This window comes from Mastigoproctus giganteus, chromosome 10, assembly GCF_048544385.1.
Source record: "Mastigoproctus giganteus isolate SK-2022 chromosome 10, ASM4854438v1, whole genome shotgun sequence".
Classification (NCBI taxonomy): domain Eukaryota; kingdom Metazoa; phylum Arthropoda; class Arachnida; order Uropygi; family Thelyphonidae; genus Mastigoproctus; species Mastigoproctus giganteus.
In genome coordinates this window covers 71,336,847-71,357,700 of record NC_143584.1, presented here as the reverse complement: position 1 = coordinate 71,357,700, position 20,854 = coordinate 71,336,847, and the positions used below count along the sequence as shown (strand labels likewise).

The 20,854-nt window shown below is 36.3% G+C and overlaps 1 protein-coding gene across 1 annotated transcript in view; it reads right to left on the bottom strand.

Annotated features, from left to right (window-relative positions):
* Window positions 1–15,573, bottom strand: part of LOC150079076 (hepatocyte nuclear factor 4-gamma-like) — a 180,518-nt gene extending 164,945 nt beyond the window's left edge. The window contains exon 1 of the mRNA XM_090382941.1: window positions 15,297–15,573. Coding sequence (XP_090239067.1) covers window positions 15,297–15,573 — 277 coding nt within the window. The remainder of the gene's footprint in view (window positions 1–15,296) is intronic.
* Between the last annotated feature and the right edge of the window lie 5,281 nt (window positions 15,574–20,854).

The window sequence follows — 20,854 nt, the reverse complement described above, 5'->3', positions numbered from 1 at the left end:
CGTATTGAGGTAATCTTTACAGAAAAACCAACTGCAGTACTAAATAAGCAGCATGGAATGGCTCAGCGACATAATCAGGGTATTCCATGTACGCATACAGTATAGCACCAATAAGAAGAGCCTTGTCACGTCGTCATCTAAGCCAGTAAGTTTTGGTTCTTGACCTTCTGTATAATGGAGTTCTTTACAGGTTTATATGCAGCGTAATAAAATGTTACAGCGTAAACTTTTAAAAGAAAGAGAAACAGTTGATTAAAAAGTTAGCTCGTTCTCAACGACTAACTCACTGTAAGATTACTACTATGCGAACCACAAAACATGACTGTAATAAAGCAAGTCGACTTATACAGTGGAATTTACAGTATTTATATATTGGGTTGGGGGAAAGGAAAACGACAATACCGAATGTAATTAAGCCATGTTTAGTCAAGCTATGTATATAATATAACTTGGGTTAAGAGATGGACAGGCTGGTTCATAACTAATCGCCAAAGCATCTAGATGAAATTTATTATATTTGGTTGTATTTTGCATCTTAAAAACACTTAACACAGTAGTAAAAATAGAACATAAGACTAAAATGCAATGTTCTTCTTTGATATTCCAAATTATCCCAAGAAAACTAAGCAACGAGCGTGGCAAGTAAGAATAATTCACTTCTGGCGTGCAGCCGCATTAAAAGAGGGAAAGTGTTTGCACAACTAAGAGTTGTGCCTTTCAGACGACTGTAATAGCGCCAGAAATGTGAGCACTAATGGACAGTTTGAGGTTACAGATTCCGGAACCTAGTCATGGTTAGCAACAATACATCAGCCCAAATAATTTGAGAATCATATTACAAGAGCAGTGCTAGAATGTGGTGTGAAAATGACTCCACAGTATATGCGATCGTTAGAGACAGAAATACATCCTGCAAGAGGAGACGACACTTAGACTCAAACAACTAAAAACTATCTTCCAGCCATTACGCAAACAAGAAAATTTACTAAATATCATAAACTAAGCATTCAATTATAGAGCTAGAGGTATACTGCAGAAATAACAAATCAAAAATGCGACCTTCCAGAACATTTGGTGGCAGAATCAGTCGAACTTCAAGTTCAACTGAATCTTCAGGTCAGATTTTTGAGTGTTGTGTTTTTTTTTTTTTTAGTGTGTGTGTGTTCCCGATTTAGTTATGTGTCATTTCATTTCATTATTAGTTATATGCATCCGGTATATATGAGACACGTATAGCTATAGATAATATAACGCTAGTTATTAACTTTATTATACTGAATTACGGGCTAGTACCATTGCAGCAGCAATACGCACACTAAGACCATAATGTAATATACAGTATCTTATTTTAGATTACATGTGTTAAAGAATATAATATTAGATACTCAAGATAATATACAAATTACCTATTGTTGCTTACCTACAATCTGGATTACTTTTACAGGATCAACCACCCAAATTGACAAGAAAAACAACGATAACGATCTGTATTTCTGTGATAATCAATATGCTGTATGGCGTTACCAATATATTAACAGGGCCTAAAGGTGTACTAGTATAAAGTTTTTAATTTTATAAAAATCTTATGTATATATTATAGAATGTGCGCATAGTGTATATTGATTACCGTTGCCCCATATTCAACCTTCATTTTCGAAAATGGCTCTATCAAAGTTGTCGGTTGACAGCTGGATTAAAAAAAAAAAAAAAAAAATTACAGATATATATATATATATATATAACCCGCCCACGACGTGAAAAACAGCCCATAAAAATTTCTCCTCCTTGAAGGGATTCAAACCCGGACTTTTTGCACAAGATGTGGAAGTCAGGATCGTAACCCGCGAGCATCCATGCTTTTGTGAAGCATTATTATTATTTTAAGTTATTATTTTTTTTAATCATAGAATAATGAAATGTCAGATAATGACGGAACATAAGTAACTGCTTTTCGACATCGTCATTTAACCACGTTTCGATAAACCGTTTAACTTCGTCACCCAATCAGTTCCCTGCGAGATGTTTTTTTTTTTTTTTTTTTTCCCTCCCAAGGTCTCAGAAGATGACAGGACAGAAGTGACAAAGGTCAGGACTGTGCAGTTGACGAGTAAGCGTCCTCATAACGTAATATATCTACAGGAAGTTATCTATATACGATGTTGTTATCTATATAACATGTGAATACTATTCCTGATATAGCCGAATGGTCACGAGAAAAAAATTCAAGTCGCACGCGCTCTTTGAGTGCACCGGGGTTCAAGCTTGTGACTGCTAAATACGATTAACATTTGTATCGATAATTTAATGCAAACTTCACTGACCTGTTGGTCATTCTGGAGTATAAACAAGAAATATAAAATAAATACTATTGAGACAAGCTATAAAGACTAATTTCAATACTATTTACAATATTTTAGTGGGGATGAACTCAACCATTCCCAGGTAAAAACTTCTACTCCTTCTAAGTATATCCTTACTGAACAGCGACCTAATAAATCCATAAACCAACAACAACTGAACAGCGTTCTGCGATTCAATTTCCAGAACCTGTACAACAAAAGTTCGAAATAAATAAATAAAAACGGTTTGAAGAGAAAAAAAATTTTTTTTTGAAGATCAGGCTGTAATCTGATGTACTGAAGTTCCACCAGAAACCTACTAGCTAGACACGGGATAAATCTATATGACCAAACATCGACGGAAGATGTGCTATTTTTTAGCTATAAATTTTTAAGCGATCGATTTATTGAAAATACGTACAGTGTATATCTGCAGATGTCATTTTACATTAACTTATGTAAAAAGTTAACCGCAGAGCAATAATAAATACACTTACCTGAAATGTTTCGGTGGTTTGATAGAACAAACTGCAGTGTGAAAACCGCAATGCAACAAACATAATGAAGTTCTCAGATGCACTTCTTCCTATTATATGATCATAGGGGAAGTGAAAATACCACACAGAAATTAAAAACGAACTGAAGTGATGTTCCCAACGCGCACACTATTTCTCAGTGCTTGCCACCCACGCCACTCGCGAAAGCGATACGTTTACCAGCGAATACCTGCATCTGTCCGTATGGTATCCTTATCACAGGGTAAGGTACCAATGTTCTAAGTCCACTAGGACTTCTCTGCTCCACGAGAAATGCCAAGACGAAGGCATTTAAACAAGCAATAGAAACGGCCTATAATTATTTCCCGAAATTTCGACAGTACAATTCTGTCTTTCGATGTATGACTAACTCCAAAGAACTATTGTAATTTTAATCAGATAATATCATGTGAAAGGATTACAAAATACAAAAATTAGTTAGTATTAATTACTTTTTCAAATATCATAAAATTGTTTTTCTAGGCAGAACCAAGTGCCTCTGTTTCACGTGAGCCTTGAATTTATAAATCAAATTTTAAAGCGGAATTACTATTCCTTTTAAGAGACAAAATACTTCTTATTATTACTTTTCTGAATTGGAAAAAAACAAACAAAAAAAAAAGATTACTTACACTCAACTTAAATAACGCGGGAATCAACTATTTTATACCTTTACGAAGTTACATTGAACACATACAGCCAGGATCTTTGGACGAGATTAATTTTTAGAGGAATTGCTTTATAAGGCGTTTTTGTGTCAACTGCATAAATGTTTTAAACATCCCTTCATACTGAATATTTTTCCAAAAAAAAAAAAAAAAAAAAAAACAATAACCACAAGAGCGCAGTAGAAAACAGAGGGGAAAGGACCAAAACTAATGAGCAGGGATTCTTCTTAAAAAGTAGAGATGAGACCCTCCGTATAAAAAGCACTTTTAAAAGTACAGATGGAAACCCCCCCCCAAACTACCCCCAGTCGTACAATGCGAGATCTGCTGGACTTTCTGCACCAGTAGAGGCAATTATTATAGCAAAAGCCAATTAGTCTATCATTGTTCGATCTAATTTATTAATTCAATTGCAAGGATTATGGAGACTAGTATTCGAACAAATGTATAACTTTTTTGTTTTTAAACTAACCTAGGGAATGACGATCGCAGTTCTTCTGTTAAGAATACATCCACTTTGATGAATTTTCTGATTTTTCGGTGCCAGCTCCAGGGAGGCCCTCATTACGGATTTTCAGATTTACATCGTCTGTACTTCTTATTTATTAATTTTTTTTACCGACCTTTATTAAAGCCTCACTGAATGCTTTTTGAGAGGCTGTGCAATTACTTTGGCAGAATTGTGAGTTGCACTTAGTTCTAGAGTTCAGCAGTCTATTAGACTATTCACGCCCATCGTTGTAAAGTAACAAATACGGCCCCAGTCCCCTCTCCCTCTCTCTCTCTCTCTCTCTGAATTTTTTTTTTTTTTTTTTAGCATAAGCCTCAGGCTACCTTGCACCATATAGCTAATAATAATAATACTATCTATTAATCTGTCCGATCGTTTCTTTAAATTTATTCGATCTACCCATTTCAACACCACCAGATGAAAGTTCCCAACAATCAATCAATCTCTGACTGAGAGCAATTAAGCACAGACAACTGCTTAGGGTTCTGAAATTAAATTAAATACATTTCCTGTTTGTACTCCTGAACGGCCACATCACTTTAGGAGAGAAAATATTTACATTCTTTTGTGGTACCCATTCTGAGACACATATTTTAATATTCTCTAGTGGGGCAAAGACAACTTAATTTTAATCTTTCTAAAACTAGGTCCTGCCTTATAGCTGGCAAAAAAAAAAAGGGTTCTTCTGCTCCTATGCTCGTCTTCGACGACACTCAGATTCCTAAACTCTATCACATATCTCCATATCTCTATTAGAGATCACCACCCCGACTTCTTATCTCTCTTGGCATAAGCACATCACAAATATTGCTTCCTCTGCATCTAAAAAATTTGGTTTTCTTTTTCGCTCCCGGCGTTACTTTCTTCTAAACAGCTTACTTTTTTTTTTCTAAACAGCAGGGGGGGGGGTTAAACCTCTAGTTCTCGAATTCCTAAAGATTTCCGCGGAGTTGGGGGAACCCCCCAAGCAGCATTACAATTAACACTATGTCCTTCGTAATCTTCACAGATTGGCCCCTTTCCGGGGGAAAAGAACAGCTATTCATAAGGGAAGAAGGAAATTACAAAGCATTCACAAAATTCACGCAGAAAATATCCGAATTGTGTAAATCTATTTAAAGAAGGGCAATTCAGCCCCTAAGCAGTTAACCAGTAATAAATAGCCCAAAATTCCCATGTCTCCACCATAATATCAAAGGTGTGAAAAATATCAAAGATGTTCAGTTAAAGATGTTCACTTTAAAAAACTGTCAGGATAGCTGTATTCAGCGCCCTGACAGTAACCCGATAAGACTAAACCAGATTGACCAGGGTACTCCTCAGGACTATAATAAATAATAAATTTTCTGTTTATACTCCGGGACGACCAAACGGTCAGAGGAGTTCACAAGATAGATAGAATACAAGAAACAGCACCGTATTCAGTAGTCACGGGCTTGAACCCCGGTCACTCAAGGCACGTGTACTTATGTACCCGCGCGCCTGACCACTAGGCTACGGCGGGACTAACCTCCCATGTATTAGTTCTCTCTTCCGAAACCTGCCCACACCAAATAAGTAACCATGTAGGGGCAGCCAGGTGAGCAAATTAGCTGAAAAATATTAGTAAGCCTGGCCAGAGCAGAGCCAACACATCGTAAATGTCCATCTGCTGACCTGCCGCCCGGCTACTCGTGTCGTGGACGGAAGCTAGGAGATGCCTTTCTTGGTGATCGCGCCTCCCAGTAACTAAGTAACTAAGACGAACAACACAAACAGACCAACATTACTCACAGTACCTAACACAACTCACACTCATCTGGCTTTGCAGTTTTGCATCTCCACAGTGCCACTAAGTGCGGTTTTGTGTGAAACCCCTGGCACCGCGTAACAGACACACTACGTCCACACTTATGATCCACCTTTTCCGTAAAGCTGCTGCTGCTATTCTAGGACTCGAGCATGTTTGACTCGGACTTGATCTGGCCCTCAGCTCAAGTCCGAGCCCCTGGCCTTCAATACACCTTGTACTGGTCGTCAATTGTTGTTCCAAAAAATATCAAAGATATTCAGTTAAATTCAGGTCTGAACTCTGAGCTGGATATTGCAGTTTCACCAGATTACAGTCCTCAAAATCACTGTCCTGACTGTGCTTTGTGACACTGAACGTTATTATGCTAAAACAAATAAGTTCCTGCTCCAAATAACTTCCGCAATGCAGGTAAATCAAAATTACTCATAATGTAGAATAAAAAAAAAAATTACTCATAATTACTCATAATGTAGAATAAAAAAAAAATAAAAAAAAATGTTCTTGGTTATACTCCGGCACCAGGTCAGTGGAGTTTACAATAATAGATAGCTGCATTCAAGGTTTCATCGATGGAAACTAATGGACCAACTCCGAACCACTTAAAACAGGACTATGCCACTAAAATTTCATTGTTGACGCCATACGTGTTCTCTGGGCATACGCCACACCCAAATGCACCTAGACTGTGCAGCACGATTAATTACCCCACACACGTTCTATCACCTCTGTGACGTTCAATGCTTTTTTTTTGTGTGTGTGTGTTTCATTACAAAACCGACAGACGGAAGCGCTGAAATCTATGTACAGACAAACATACTGAAATTGACTAATCGACATGCCAAAATACGCCACAAATACATACACTCGTTCTGTGACGACAATGATGGGAAAGAGCTTCGGCTTATGAGCAACTGCGTGACCATGGTACCCCCATCGCAAACAGGGGAATTCATTTCACTGTAACTTATTGCAACAGATAAACCAGCACAAACAGTTGTGTAAAAGCCAATTGTTATGCGTACATAAATCGTTATGTACCAGTATCGCGTTATCTCAGGACCAGATAGTTCCAATTATTAAACCTCCAAACAAAAATTAAAAACCTAGCCAGAAGTCACCGAACAAGTGTAAAACCTGGATGGATAATAATCCTATACATAGTTGCAATTCCAGTTTGGTGAATTTAATCTAGGATGGATTTCTTTGAGTGGGCAGAGCTAACTGAGCAGCCGTACTGAAACCGACTAAGTGGAAAACCAATATACACCACAATTGAAGGAATGAGAATATGGTAATCTTAAAATTAGTTTTATTGCTTTAAGTAGGCGATCATTTATGCAAGGTCTGGACCTCAAATACTTTTTCAGTGCATTTGCACGTTAAGTTCATCTTATCCAGAGTAATAGTGCCCGCAATCGATATATATTCGTAAGTATATCGTGATATATCAGCTGCACAAACCAGAGTTTCCTGTGGTATTACGATACAAAATTTAGATTTCTTGGTAAAGTCAGGGAATGTAGTAAACACGTCACAGCGCATACTAGTCTCATATCTTATCAACTATCGAGATCTTCCAGGATTCCTCTGTTAACTAATGATTCGAATATCTCGATCAACTGTTCTCTTGGTATGACTAATCTTTTTGCTACCCATTTTTCGAAACTTTGTTCTCCTGAATGTTCTATTCCCTGTTAACCATTATAATATAATACTAAGGACTGTTTTGATAGATTAATTCTCACTGATAATGATGTCCAATCAGCCATTTCTCGGCTTAGAGATTTCACTGTCTTTTTTTTTCTACTTTTCTTCAAAAAAAAAAAAAAAAAAAAAAAAGGTAGTTCGTCCCCAGCTCCAATTCTTATCTGCTCTACCTTCCTCAACTCCCAATGTCTCCTATTCATCTAGTTGCATCTCCTCTGTTGAGTTGTGTGCTGCCAAGAGTTTCAGCTTGGACTATATGCTGATTTAGTGATCATATAAGCTTGGTGGATTGCTGATGATGGGTGGTTTTATCTGGCCTTGCTGCTAACAATGTTTACAGCAAGTAAAATATATAAAATATATATAAATCTCTTCAATTACTGTCTTCTTCACGGTTGTTACCCTTCAACGTTAAAAGAAGCCTATAATACAGGGTGAGAAAGCTATGCCTAATAACTACCAACCTATTACTGTACTGAATACAACTGAGAAAATTTTTGAACTCCGACTTTATAAATATCTTAGTTCCTACCTTTACAATTTTGTACTCGGCTAAGGCTACGTAGCCGAGTGGTCAAGCGAGCGGGTGCATAAGTACACGGGCCTTGAGTGACCAGGGTTCAAGCCCGTGACTGCTAAATACGGTGTTTCTTGTATTCTGTCTATCTTGTGAACTCCTCTGACCGTTTGGTCGTCCCGGAGTATAAACAGAAAATTTATTTATTTTATTTTATCAATAATCATCAATATGCTTTTCTTCCCAGGAAATCAACTGTTTCAAATCTGACCTTTTCTCTTACTTCCTCAAACTAATTTAGACAAATGAAATCAAATTGATTCGCTTTTCCTTGATATTTCACTCTGTCCACATCGATCTTCTGCTATTCAAGCTTTCATCTTATGGTCTACGATCCCCTTTACTAGGTTTGCTTGATTCACTGCCTAGAAATCGTAAACTGCCCGTAATAACTGATGGTACTTCATTAAGTTTCCTTCATCCGTTTACTGTTTTACAAGATGTTCCTCAAGGCTCAACCTTGAGTCCGCTCTTCTTTATTGTTTACATTAATGATCTGTCAACTCTATTTAAGTCCGTTAATGCGGAGTGGCAATTCTATGCAGATGATATGAACGTTACAAAGTTATTTATTCTTCAACTGACAGTCCTGTCTTGATTCCTTTTCACTCTGGCTCAATAAAAATAACTTGTTTCTAAACCCATTAAAATGTAAATTATGTCACTTTCGCTCGAATCGTGCAGTTATACCTGCTGTCTTTACTGATTATTATATTGGAAAGTCTAATTGCAAGTACTGATACAATCAAGGACTTAGGTGTCCAATTTCAATCTGATCTTCATTCCTCTTCCCCGTTGATGACTTAGTATCTCAGACTTCCAAACTTCTTGGATTAATTAAGCTTCTTCCTCGATTTTCAAGAGTGACAAAGTTAATTCTTCTCTACGAGTAGTTTATACCTCCCATTTTTGATTATTGCGATATTATCTGGTCCCCACAACTGGAATATCTTTCTCACAGACTTGAGAGAATTGAAATTAAATTCATTAAAAATAAAAAATAAATTTTCTGTTTATACTCCGGGACGACCAAACGGTCAGAGGAGTTCACAAGATAGACAGAATACAAGAAACAGCACCGTATTCGCTTTCGAAATCGCCTTGCCTTTCACCGTCGAAACTGTGGAGCTCTTTGTCCTCGCCTCAGAATCGTTCCTCTTCACTCCAGACAACAACTCCATGGGCTTCTTTTCGGCTACAATATCATAAACTCTATTATCGATTCTACATCTCTTCTTGAACAAAGATCTTTCACTATACCCTGCTTGAATTCTTGTTATAAAACTAAAATTTCTCATTACTTGCCGTCCCTCGTACTCAACACTTACTTGGAAGTCCTCTGTTCCGTTTCCTTCGGGTATTGGATAATCACAATACTGTTTTTTTATTATTATTTTACACTGAAACCGTCTATATACAAGAAATTACTGTTTTGTTAATCCAAATTTTGTATACATTTTAATACTAGTGACTGTTCTGTATTGATTCTCTGTAATTCTTACCATTATCTAGGGTCTGCGTGTCCTGTGGATGAGAAGTTTGCAAATAAATAAATCTGCTGTTCTTTTTTAATCATATTAACAGCGGCAATAAGTTCTTTCTTAATCATATTAACTGCCTTGTAGTAAAGCAGATAAACCTTATTACATGCCTATAATTCATCAAGGATTATGCTATAATAAGATTTCTTTACTAAATCACTTTATACACTTTATATTTGATTTATGACAATGAAGAGTTCGAAAAATAAAGTAGATTCCAGATTCATCGATTAATACGAATGACCAGTTATCCTCTTTAAACTGTGTTTTCTCTTATACGTGAACAAGGAAAACTAATGATTAGTATACGAGAAAAAGTGAGTTTGCTTTAACTAAAAATAAGGTCAAAATAAGGATTAAAAACATTTGCTTTTCTGTAATGAATTTCTCTCAATAAAGATGTTCACGTTAATTTGATATACTGTAATAGAAATACTGTGTTTAAAACAGAGTTTTCGTTATTTCATCATTAACAAGGGACCACAATTCGCAAATATTATTATTAGGTTTTCTTTTCAGTAGTGAAAAATTAAAATCTAGTACCATTTCTCATCTTGAAGATAAGCAAAAGTCGCGCATTTGCAAAAATCGTATGCGAAAAATTGCTTTATCACTGCAGTACTGGTTATCCATAAAGACGTTTTATTTCCAATTTTTTTCCTATATTTAATGTCATTAAAACTAAAGGAACCATACCAAAGTACTTGAATGGTAAAGTTCATAATTAACATTTTAACAACAAAGCATTTGTAAGCTTGTAGCAAATTTACTTTGCTTTTTTAGGCTAAATAGACAAAAAATGTTTTTGCAATAGAGCGCCTCTACCGATAATATTATTAAATAATAATTGTAATGGTGGATTTATTTTTATAAGTAATAATAGAGTTCAGTTGTCTATTTCATTAATACAATCTTAATACGGTACTGATTCCTAAATATTGCATTCCCTAAAATGAAAAATTTTTCCTAAATTGAACTGAAAATACCAATTAAATCAACCGGAAAACAACACGGACTACAGTATTCCACTTTAAGACCAGTTTTCGGTGGCGTCACAGTATCAGGTCCCGTGAAGTTGAAATACTCATTACAAAAATGGAATAAAAACTAAAAATAAATAAAAAGAGAGGAATACACAGTGACATGTCATCAGGAAACACCTATTTTATGCATTGCCTTCCGATAATACAGTCGCTACGTGTTCCCTTCCCTTCATTTGGAAAAATCGTTCCCTGACCTCAGAGAAAATTTATTAGCATGACATTCCTGAAAGTTTTTTTTTTTTTTTTTTTTTTATGAAAACCCAAACATGAGTGGTATTAGAACCTATAGTACTTAGTACCGTGCATGGGTTGAAGGTTGAGAAGATGAAAGAAGGTATTTGTTTACAATAGACGAACTTCTGTCAATTGTAATTTTCAGGAAATATGCATGAAGGAAGGTTGTTCCAGAAAACGAAAGCTGGCTGAATGAATGAATGAGGAAGAAGAAAAGTTGCTTCTGGGAGTTTGAAGTTGGACAGTAAAAGGACGTTGACTGGTTTAGAAGAGAGAGCGGGGATTATAGAAGCCAATTCAGAAGAACAGTACCCAAGGAAGTATCTATAGAAGAGGAATGCAGCAGAAACATAACGTTTCTGAAATAAAGGGTGGAGAAACTCTGTTGGAGATGAGGCATTAATTAACCTAACTGCCCTCTTTCGAATGGAATCGAGAAGCCTGAGAGGTTTTGGGGGCACCGCCCACATGTGGGTACAATATTCCATGATAGGGCGAATTGGAAATTGGCCCTATCATGAAATATGAACAGAATGAACAGCTGTTTGGAAGAAAAATAACTTGGGGAGCAAAAGAGAAAAGCCCAGTTTTATAGGTGCAGAGGAAGAAATATCTGTATCTTCTTATGCCAAGAGAGATTAGAAATCAGGGTAATCTCAACATGTATATATATATATATATATATCTTGCCTAGAAATCAGAATGTCATCGAAGGTAAGCATAGAAGCAAAAGAATCCGTTTTGCACGATATAAGACAGGACTGAGTTTTAGAAGGATAGAATCAACTAAGTTATCTTTGCCCCACTGGAGAGCATTTAAGGAATTGGTAGTGGATATTCGAGAAGTTGAAGCTGTTTGTGCAGGGCAAGGTTTCTCAAACTGGAAGGTGGAATGCAATGTGCTATCGTCAGGAAAACTAGGGATAGGATTTCCGGTCAATGGAAGAAGATCATTAATATACAAGAAAATAGTGGGAGAAAGAACTGAACCTTGGGGAACACCAGCATGCATTAGTGGAGAAGTTAGAAGGCACAGAGCCATCTACCATCACCCGCAGTGAGCGGTTAAAGAGAAAACTGGATACCCAATTACAAAAGATAGTACATTTTGGTTCTAGGCTGTGTGTGGTTTCTACTGGGCAGTCGAATCTGTCATAACTAGTAATCTGATATATTACCAGCTATTATTATAAGAAATAATCTTGAGTAATTTAGGGCAAAAGCCTCATGCTACGAGAGTTATAAAACCTTGTACAAGCAGGGTACGGCCTCACTGAGTGAGTATTAATGAGCAAACTAGGGTTTCTACTTAGTGCATCGATCTCTTATTATGATTTGGAATGGGTGTACATCGTGGTCTTTCCCAGATTTCAGACCACGGTTTAGATCCTAGTCCGGAAAAAGTGCACTGATCAATGCACTAAGTTCATAATAATAAGTAGCAAACCTAGTTTGTTCATTGCTACTTATACAATTAGGATATGCCCTACTTGTACTATAAATAATAAGGACTGGATGCTGATACCAATCAAATTCTTTAACAGGCTCTTCATCAGTTACTGAAGGACAATCCGACTTCAAATCACTGAGGAGCAACATTGTATCTTTGGAACTTTAATCGCAGGCTGCATTATAAAACTTTTTTTTTTTTTTTTTCACACCCAAATATACCAATACGACTCCTCTGACCTTATGTGGTCATCTCGGTGTATAAACATAAAATTTATTTATTATTTAAATATCTTACCGGCAGTGATTAGATTTATGAATCACATGCATAATTACATCCACCTTGAATTTAAATATAATATACTGTAATATTAAATAACAGAATTTGAAATATTAATGTATTTGCTTTTAACAAAAAAGTCAAGTGCATAAAAAGTCACAAATATCAAAACGTCTAATAAAGCGCCGTTTATGCCCGTACACAAGTACTTTTTAGCAAGTGTTCAACAAGATTGGCTACCTTTCTTAACAATCATGCGAAACAAACCGTCCAGACACCTTGATCCGTCGGTTCCACCGCGATGGCAGATCTCCGGCATAGCAGTTTCGCCACTGAAGTTTCCGAGACAAAAGGTCGCATTTCAGTGGTAACCAGAACAGGAGAGTGGGGGTTGGCAACGTTTCAGAACAGAGACAAAGATTCCTGCTGCCATGGAACCCACGGTTAACGTCAACACCCCCCATCCTGCAGACAGCTTTCCACGGGATCCCTCCGAATCATTTCCTGGGTACCCCTTTGACGGATCCCCAGCTAGCGCCTTACACACCTGTACATAAATCCCCCCCCCTCCGTCTGAGGAGTGAAAATAGTACAATAAAGATTTATTCTTCTTGACTGTGCGAGATTCACCTTCGGAGAGATCTAGGGTGTAGCAATGAACGTTTGAAATCTGGAATCTATCTGTACAAGTTTTTTTTTTTTTTTTTTAAAGAAATTGGTGCATACAGTGTGAGTCGGGTTCGCACCACTTTGAAATTCTACGAAATACCAGAACGCATGCAGTCAACTGAGCAACGACTTGATGGGACGATTAAATGAAATTGACTCATGGTGCCAATTTGTGGTAGTCTAGTGATGTCTCCAGCACCAGCAGTTTACATGATGACCGGCGATGAATATGAACAAAAAAATAATAATAATAATAAATAAATCTGTTTATAGTCTGGCACGATCAAAGCTAGAGAATATTTATTTACAGTGAATATATGAATACAAGCATTAACTATGCTTAGCAGTCAAGCTTGAGCTCCAACCATGGTCAACTCAAACGTGTATGATGCTGTAGTTTGGCATTGATCGTAAGGCTACAATTCAAAACCACGTTAATAAAAATAATAATTGAAATACCAAAGATTCTACATAATTGCGGTAATGACTGATAAAATAAATGCTCCTGCAGTAGATTTATTTCACTGAAAACACCAAAGATCTACCATGCTGTGTCTATAGATGTCGTGGTCTCTAATTATTGAAGCGCTTGAATTTTGAGTTAAACTATAGACTATTCGTCTGTGAGCCAAGTGCGACTTATAACGCTGTTTACTAGCTATTTTTTCAATTAAACACTTCTTAATACCCACAAAAAATTATTGGAAAAGACGTGTCCCAGTGTCATTTAAAGGTATGCGTTGTTTATTTTTGTAAAATTTAAAGTTATTTCCAGGGTGAAATTGATTCTCAGCAAGGTCATCGAATCGGAGCACACTACACCCAGATAATCCCTATTAAAAACAAAAAAAAAAAAAAAAATGTGCATGGACTATGCACTAGCTCTATATATTTCACGTCATTTTAACCATTTCATTTTTACTAAAAAACACTGTAATTTAAAAAATATATAATCATAATAGATTGTTCTTGTTTACCACTTTCATTACTAATAATTTGTGGTTCATATTCTGACATTTTAGGAAATAAAAATTGTATTAAAAACTGAAGATGGTGACTTATTTTAATAGAAATTATTTTTGAATATAATGCCAAATGAATGACCTATTGAGGAATCTATCTGCTGAAGAGAATCCTGTTTTGGAATTTTCTATTCCAAAACAGGATTCTGTTCAGCAGATAAGTAGAAAATTATTAGTTTTTAAGACTCCAACGTGTGTATAGAATAACATACAAAAGGGGATTTTATTTTTATTTAATTCAGGTAGTCTGCGAGACGAGTCGTCTGATGGTGACAGACAAGACAAATCAATATGTCTGTCAAAGTAATGGATCAGCAAAAGTCAAAGAAATGGCGTAATTAATTACAAAATACGGTTGTAGGTTGAGACCCCCGCCCCACTTTTCAATAACGTTGTAATTACGCATTACTATTTATCAATCGATAACTATTTGGAACATTTGAAATCTATCCATAATTCAGTGGGTTGTTTTTTTTCCCCCAGTTATTAACTAAACAATAAATAATTATTCTCGATATTCTGGAATTAGTGTATAATGTGTAATATTCTGGAAAAAGTGTATTGCCAATAACAAAACAAATAAGCAGCACGACCAAGAAAATGACAAGTCTATATAAAATTTTTCATATATACTACAACATTTCCTTCTATAAAATAAGCATGAGTACGCATAATATGAATATCTATCATAACCATAATTGTTTATGTAAATTTAAAATGCCGAGAGTTTCTAGGAAAGTTGTGGCAAGCGCATATTTTTAAATATCATCTGACTAATCAGCCTCATTTAAAAATGGCAAGAGCATCTTTGAAATATCATCTGACTAATCATCTCATTTAAAAATAGCAAGAGCATCTTTGAAATATCATCTGACTAATCATCTCATTTAATAAAGGTCAATAAACGCACAATAAGAATGGGACTCACCGTTTTCTAACGGGGGTGGACTCAGAACCCTGGTGAAGCGTTCGGGAGAAAATGAAGAATAAGTACGAAATCGATCACTTAAAACATTTCCAAAGTCGGGAGATTGGGGCATCCCAAAAGGAGCATAATCTGCCGGGGCAGGTGATTGTCCTATATTACTAACAGGAGAAATGTGTGGAGGTGGAGGCGGCGGTGGTGGCAAGGAATACGACCGGCTACCCTCGTAGCGACAACTGTTCAGTATCATCTCCGAGTCCGTGAAGGTCGGGTTTTTCATGAATACTGCTGTCTTGTCTAAAGATATTTACTTAGGTGCGATTTAAGAAAATGATCTATTTTCCAGTGAAGTTCGAAGAGCTTTACAATGACAGCACCAAGTAACTAATTACAGGTCCTATCGGAAAATGACCCAGTTCACGGCATTTATACCGGTGAATGACCAATTCTACGTCAGCACACACAAATAGCCAATCGGTGATAAGCAGGTACACCTATCCCTCCCCCACCCTCACTTTCCTTTATAGTCAACAGTGAGCGAAATCCCAAGGGTGCCGGCTAAGCGGGTGACAAACCTATTTACTGCGTGGCAATGTAGATAGCATAAGAACACGCGCACGCGCTTAAGCCCACAAAAGCTTCCAAACAACACACAAAGGAATGCTGAATCCCCTTGATACAAAGGCGCTATTCGGTGATTTTGAAATTATCCACTGCTGTAAAAAGCGTCTAGTCCACTTCACAGTAAGACAAACTTCTGAAACGAAACTAAATTACCTGATACCCAAGTCAGAAGTATTAAAAATGCTCACATCAGTCTGTTACGTCACAGAGTACTGAACGTGCATTCTGACACCGCCACATAATAAGCAGCACGCCCAGGTTCGTTCCACAGCACCAATCGTAAGTGGAGCAAACCCCAGAACACCTCCCGCCACCATAATTACATTTTACCTGGCATATCCGCGTCTCGACCTCGAAACAGGTACGTGTGTTGAGGGAAATTAGAAACATCCCACAAAGAAACATTTTACCATTAACAGTGGCTTTACACTGGGATACTCCATACGTTTCATAGCTCCCCCACGCCATCCCCACACATTTAGCATGTGTTCTGTACAAAACCGGAAAATCTTTTCAGCTTTGTTGCAAACAAGATTCCTGTAATAAGCTTCACTGAACAAACAATGGTGAATGACTCACCAGAAGCACGTTCATTTTCAGGCACAATTTATAAAAGGTTAAAACTACATCTTACTTTTAACTCCATAAGTTTACATTTAAGTTAGTTTAAACATACGTAAACTTTTAACGTATGTTTACACTAACCGAAACGTAAATCGACGAATTTAATTTTCGCAGACCCCCACTACAATCTACAGCAATATTCCTCTACATTTTTTTTTTTTTTACAAAGTACACCCCCGCCCCTTTACAAAAATTAAAATAAAAGTATACTCACAATTCTACGTACATTTTTCTTCATTAATCCCAAATTTGTTTAAACTTAAATAAACTTAATTTTTTAATCACCATAATAGTAATTAACAATTATACTTGTTGTTTAATCAACTTAATCGTAACCTCTATGGCTTTCAATGCAAAAGGATTACGACTGAGTTGATTAAAGAAGAAAAATTAATTAGAATTTTTCTTGTTCGTTTGAAAAAATTGCCTAGGGAAATAAATTTGCATCGTAAATAGTGCGAATAGCATAAACAAGACAAAAAAAAAAAAAAAAAACATAAAATAAGTCCATTTTTACATTACAAATATATTTAAGTGCTAAATCGCACACCCCTACTAATGTATGAGGTGAGATTTACACCTCCAACTGTTATGAGAGGGGTGGGGGGATCTTGTCTCCGCCAACAATTTATTTGCCAGGAGGCTGTCAACTAGTCAGAAGTGATCAATAACATTAAAGAAAAACTGTAGTTAATTTGAATGCGAAATTTGAACTTTATATGAAATCAAATGCTCAAACCTATATGGCGGCCACAAAGTACCGATACCCCAATATATATATATATATAATTAGCCAATATCAAATATACTACACGTATTCACCTAAGGTTTATATATTTTTATTTTAAGATTATATATTTTTATTTTCTTTTGCAAATCAGGTAGTACAGCATTGGATGTTTTATATTTTCAGATATAACAATGGCTGACCAGAGTAATTACACTATTGGAGAACGTGTTGTTGGGTGCATAACAGGGGAAGAACTAAAAAAGAGAGTGAAAGAGCCGCGACCTGGTTTCCAGCGGCGATTTCAACGAAATCCTACAACAAAACAAACATTTCTGCAGTGGAAGAAGAAAATTCTTTAGCACAGGAAGTGTAAAGGATAAACCAAGAAGAGGCAGACCTTCAAGGGGACAACAGTACAGAAAAGTTAAGGAATCTGTTGTGAAATCACTAATGAAATCAATGCGTAAAAGTGCATCGGAACTTGGAATCCCCCGGTTGACAATGCAAAAACATACGAAAATTGACTTAAAATTGCATGCATGTCGTCCTATGTTTGTTCAAGAATTATCTGAAAGTGACTTATTTCGGAGGAAGAATGCATATTCCAGTTTACTCCAAACTTTCAACACAATTCCAAAGCGTGGTAAAGTCAATTTAAGCAATGAATATGCCATATATCAGAGTTTCCGGTCACGAAATGTGTTGCTTTGGTCGAAGGAAAACTCACTTTTACGGAAAATTAGAACCCCACCCCATGTCATGATATGGGCCGGCATGGACAGTAAACGGTTGTTCGGAACTTAATTTTTTGATGATGTAGTTAATCATGACCGATAACTGGACAAGTTAAGGAACTGGTTTGAACCCCATTTGAATAACCTCGGAATCAGAGGAATGCTGATTTCAACACGATGGAGAGCCAGCAATACTATGCCATCGCAGTACGCGAATATCTCAACGAGGTCTTAGCAAGATTACCTGTGTTTCCGGCTGCCTCGAAGCCCTGACCTATCAACATGCAAAAATTTATTATGGAGATTCATAAATGATATTGTTGCACAATGTTATAATACAAGCAATGAGCTCAAAGAAGCTGTAAGATTCGCTTTCAAACATCGCACTCCCCAAATGATACGAAGTATATCCCACCGAACTTGGCGGCGAATGAAAGTGATGGGGAATGATCCAGTGGATTATATTATTAAACCTGTTTTTTATATTATAGGACTGCCAAATAATTTGAATTTACCAATTTCAAATAGGAGTAACGAGACTTTGTAGCCACTGTCTGGATTAATTTAGGTTTTAAACTACTGAAGACCACAATTAAATCATTTCTGAAAACAGAGGGTTTCTTCATTTGGTTTTTAATTCTGTCATAGAAGAAAAACCTGCCTCATAAATAGGCTAATGCGAATGGGAGGAATTCTGTGAGGATCATGTTACTCAGTTGTTTATATTCACCCTTTATTTTCAGCGGAAAAATTTCCAAGTCTGCCTTGCATCTGAAGGTTAAAAACGCTACAATTATTTAGTGTTTAAAATATAAAGATAATGAGCTGTAAAACTAAAAGCAAATTTAATTTTCTCAAATTTTCAGTTGTGCTGTGTACCCTTAGAATCAACCGAAAGAGCAAGCTGGCTTTAGGATAGGATTCTCAACTATGAATCACCTTCACGTAATGTCACAGCTAATGGGATAGGATTCTCAACTATGAATCACCTTCACGTAATGTCACAGCTAATGGAGAAAGCAAATGAATAAAAAACACCATTATGCCTGGCATTTGTGGATTATGAAAAGGCATTTGACTCCATACAGCATAAGGCAATGTTTCAGGCACTGGAAAGATAAGGCATAGATACCCCATATATTATGATTTTGAATAAAATATATGAGAATGCTATCTCCTTTATTAGACTAGACAAAGACAGTAGCAAATTTAAAATTGAGAAAGGAGTTCGACAAGGGTAGACAATATCTCCGAAGTGGTTTACTGCTGCCCTTGAGGAAGCTTTCAGAAGATTAGACTGGTCGCAGAAAGGAGTCAATGTGAATGGAGAGTACCTAAACCGTTTACGATTTGCAGATGACATTGTGGTCATAAGCCACGATCCCAAAGAATTAGAGGAAAATCTTAATCAGTTATGCAGAGTTAGTAAGGATTTTGGATTAAAAAAGAATATGGCTAAAACAAAAGTAATGATGATCAAGTATTCCACAGAAAGGGATATAATGATTGAAAGAGCAGTAAATGTGAAGTCATATACTTATCTCGGACAAGTCATTAGCCGTAATAATGCTAAATGGCTGGAAGTCAAGAAAATAATAAATTTTGGATGGATAACATTCAGGAAATATAGTACATAATGAGGAGCAATATCCCAATTTGTCTGAAACATAAAACAATGAACCAATATATACTCCCCACCATGACTTATGGAAGTTAAATTTGGGCACTCACCAAAAGAATGGAAGAGAAGCTGAGAACTACACAGCGAAGAATAGAACGAATTATATTGGGAATCAGACTGTTAGATAAGAAGAGAAACACATGGATTTGGCAGCAAACTCAAGTAAAGGATATTCTTATCAAAACTAAACTAAATAACTAAAATGGTCTTAGGTAGGGCACATAGCTCGAAGACATGATGACAGATGGACTAAGAAAATAACAGAATGGTACTCAAGGAGCTAGGAGAAAACCTGGAAGACAACAATGGAGATGGACAGATGAAATTCATGAGTTTGTGGGTAGTAAATAGATGGCCATTGCACAAAACAAAGTATTCAAAGTTTTGAGGGCTCCAGGGTTCCCCCTATGCACAAAAGAGAAGGAACTGGAAAGTTGCTGGAGAGGCCTTCATCCTGCAGTGGATTGAAAATGGCTGATGATGATGATCCTTAAGGTACGACAGCGCAATAATGGCAGTTTATAACTAACGGTGCGCATGCCACCGATTGAGACATTGATTAGAAATATTCAAAAATTGGTTGGGTGTCCCTGAAAAGTACTAAAGAAATTGTAACAAAATTAACAGACCGGTGTATCCTATTTCATTCATTTATTTTTGTATTAAACATATATACATAAAATATAGGTAGATAAAAAAGCTGAAAGAAACAAAATATTAAAAAATAAAAGAACAGCACTTAGTAAACAGTTACACACTGATGATAACTGGTAAAATAAATTTTTATGATAAATTATTGGTGTATCCCTCTCATGATACTGGAGGTGTAAAGCACCCCCCGCCCAACCCACACTACTGTAAGCACCTAGAAATATCATATTAGCAAACTCCTTATAGTAATAAAACATATACACGCATACATATAAGTACGAATAACACAAAACAATGAATGGCACAATGGTAAAAGCGGAAATAAGATAAAAACGGAGCAGCATAGTAAAATTTTAACAATACAATTTAGAAATACAAACGAGGCATAGAGCTGCCAAAATTATTATAAAACCTAAAAGAAATAAATTTAAAAGCAACTGAGGAGACTAGCTAAACACCGAAAAAAAAAAAAAAAAAAGAGAGAGAGAGAGAGAGAGAGAGAGAGAGAGAGAAAGAA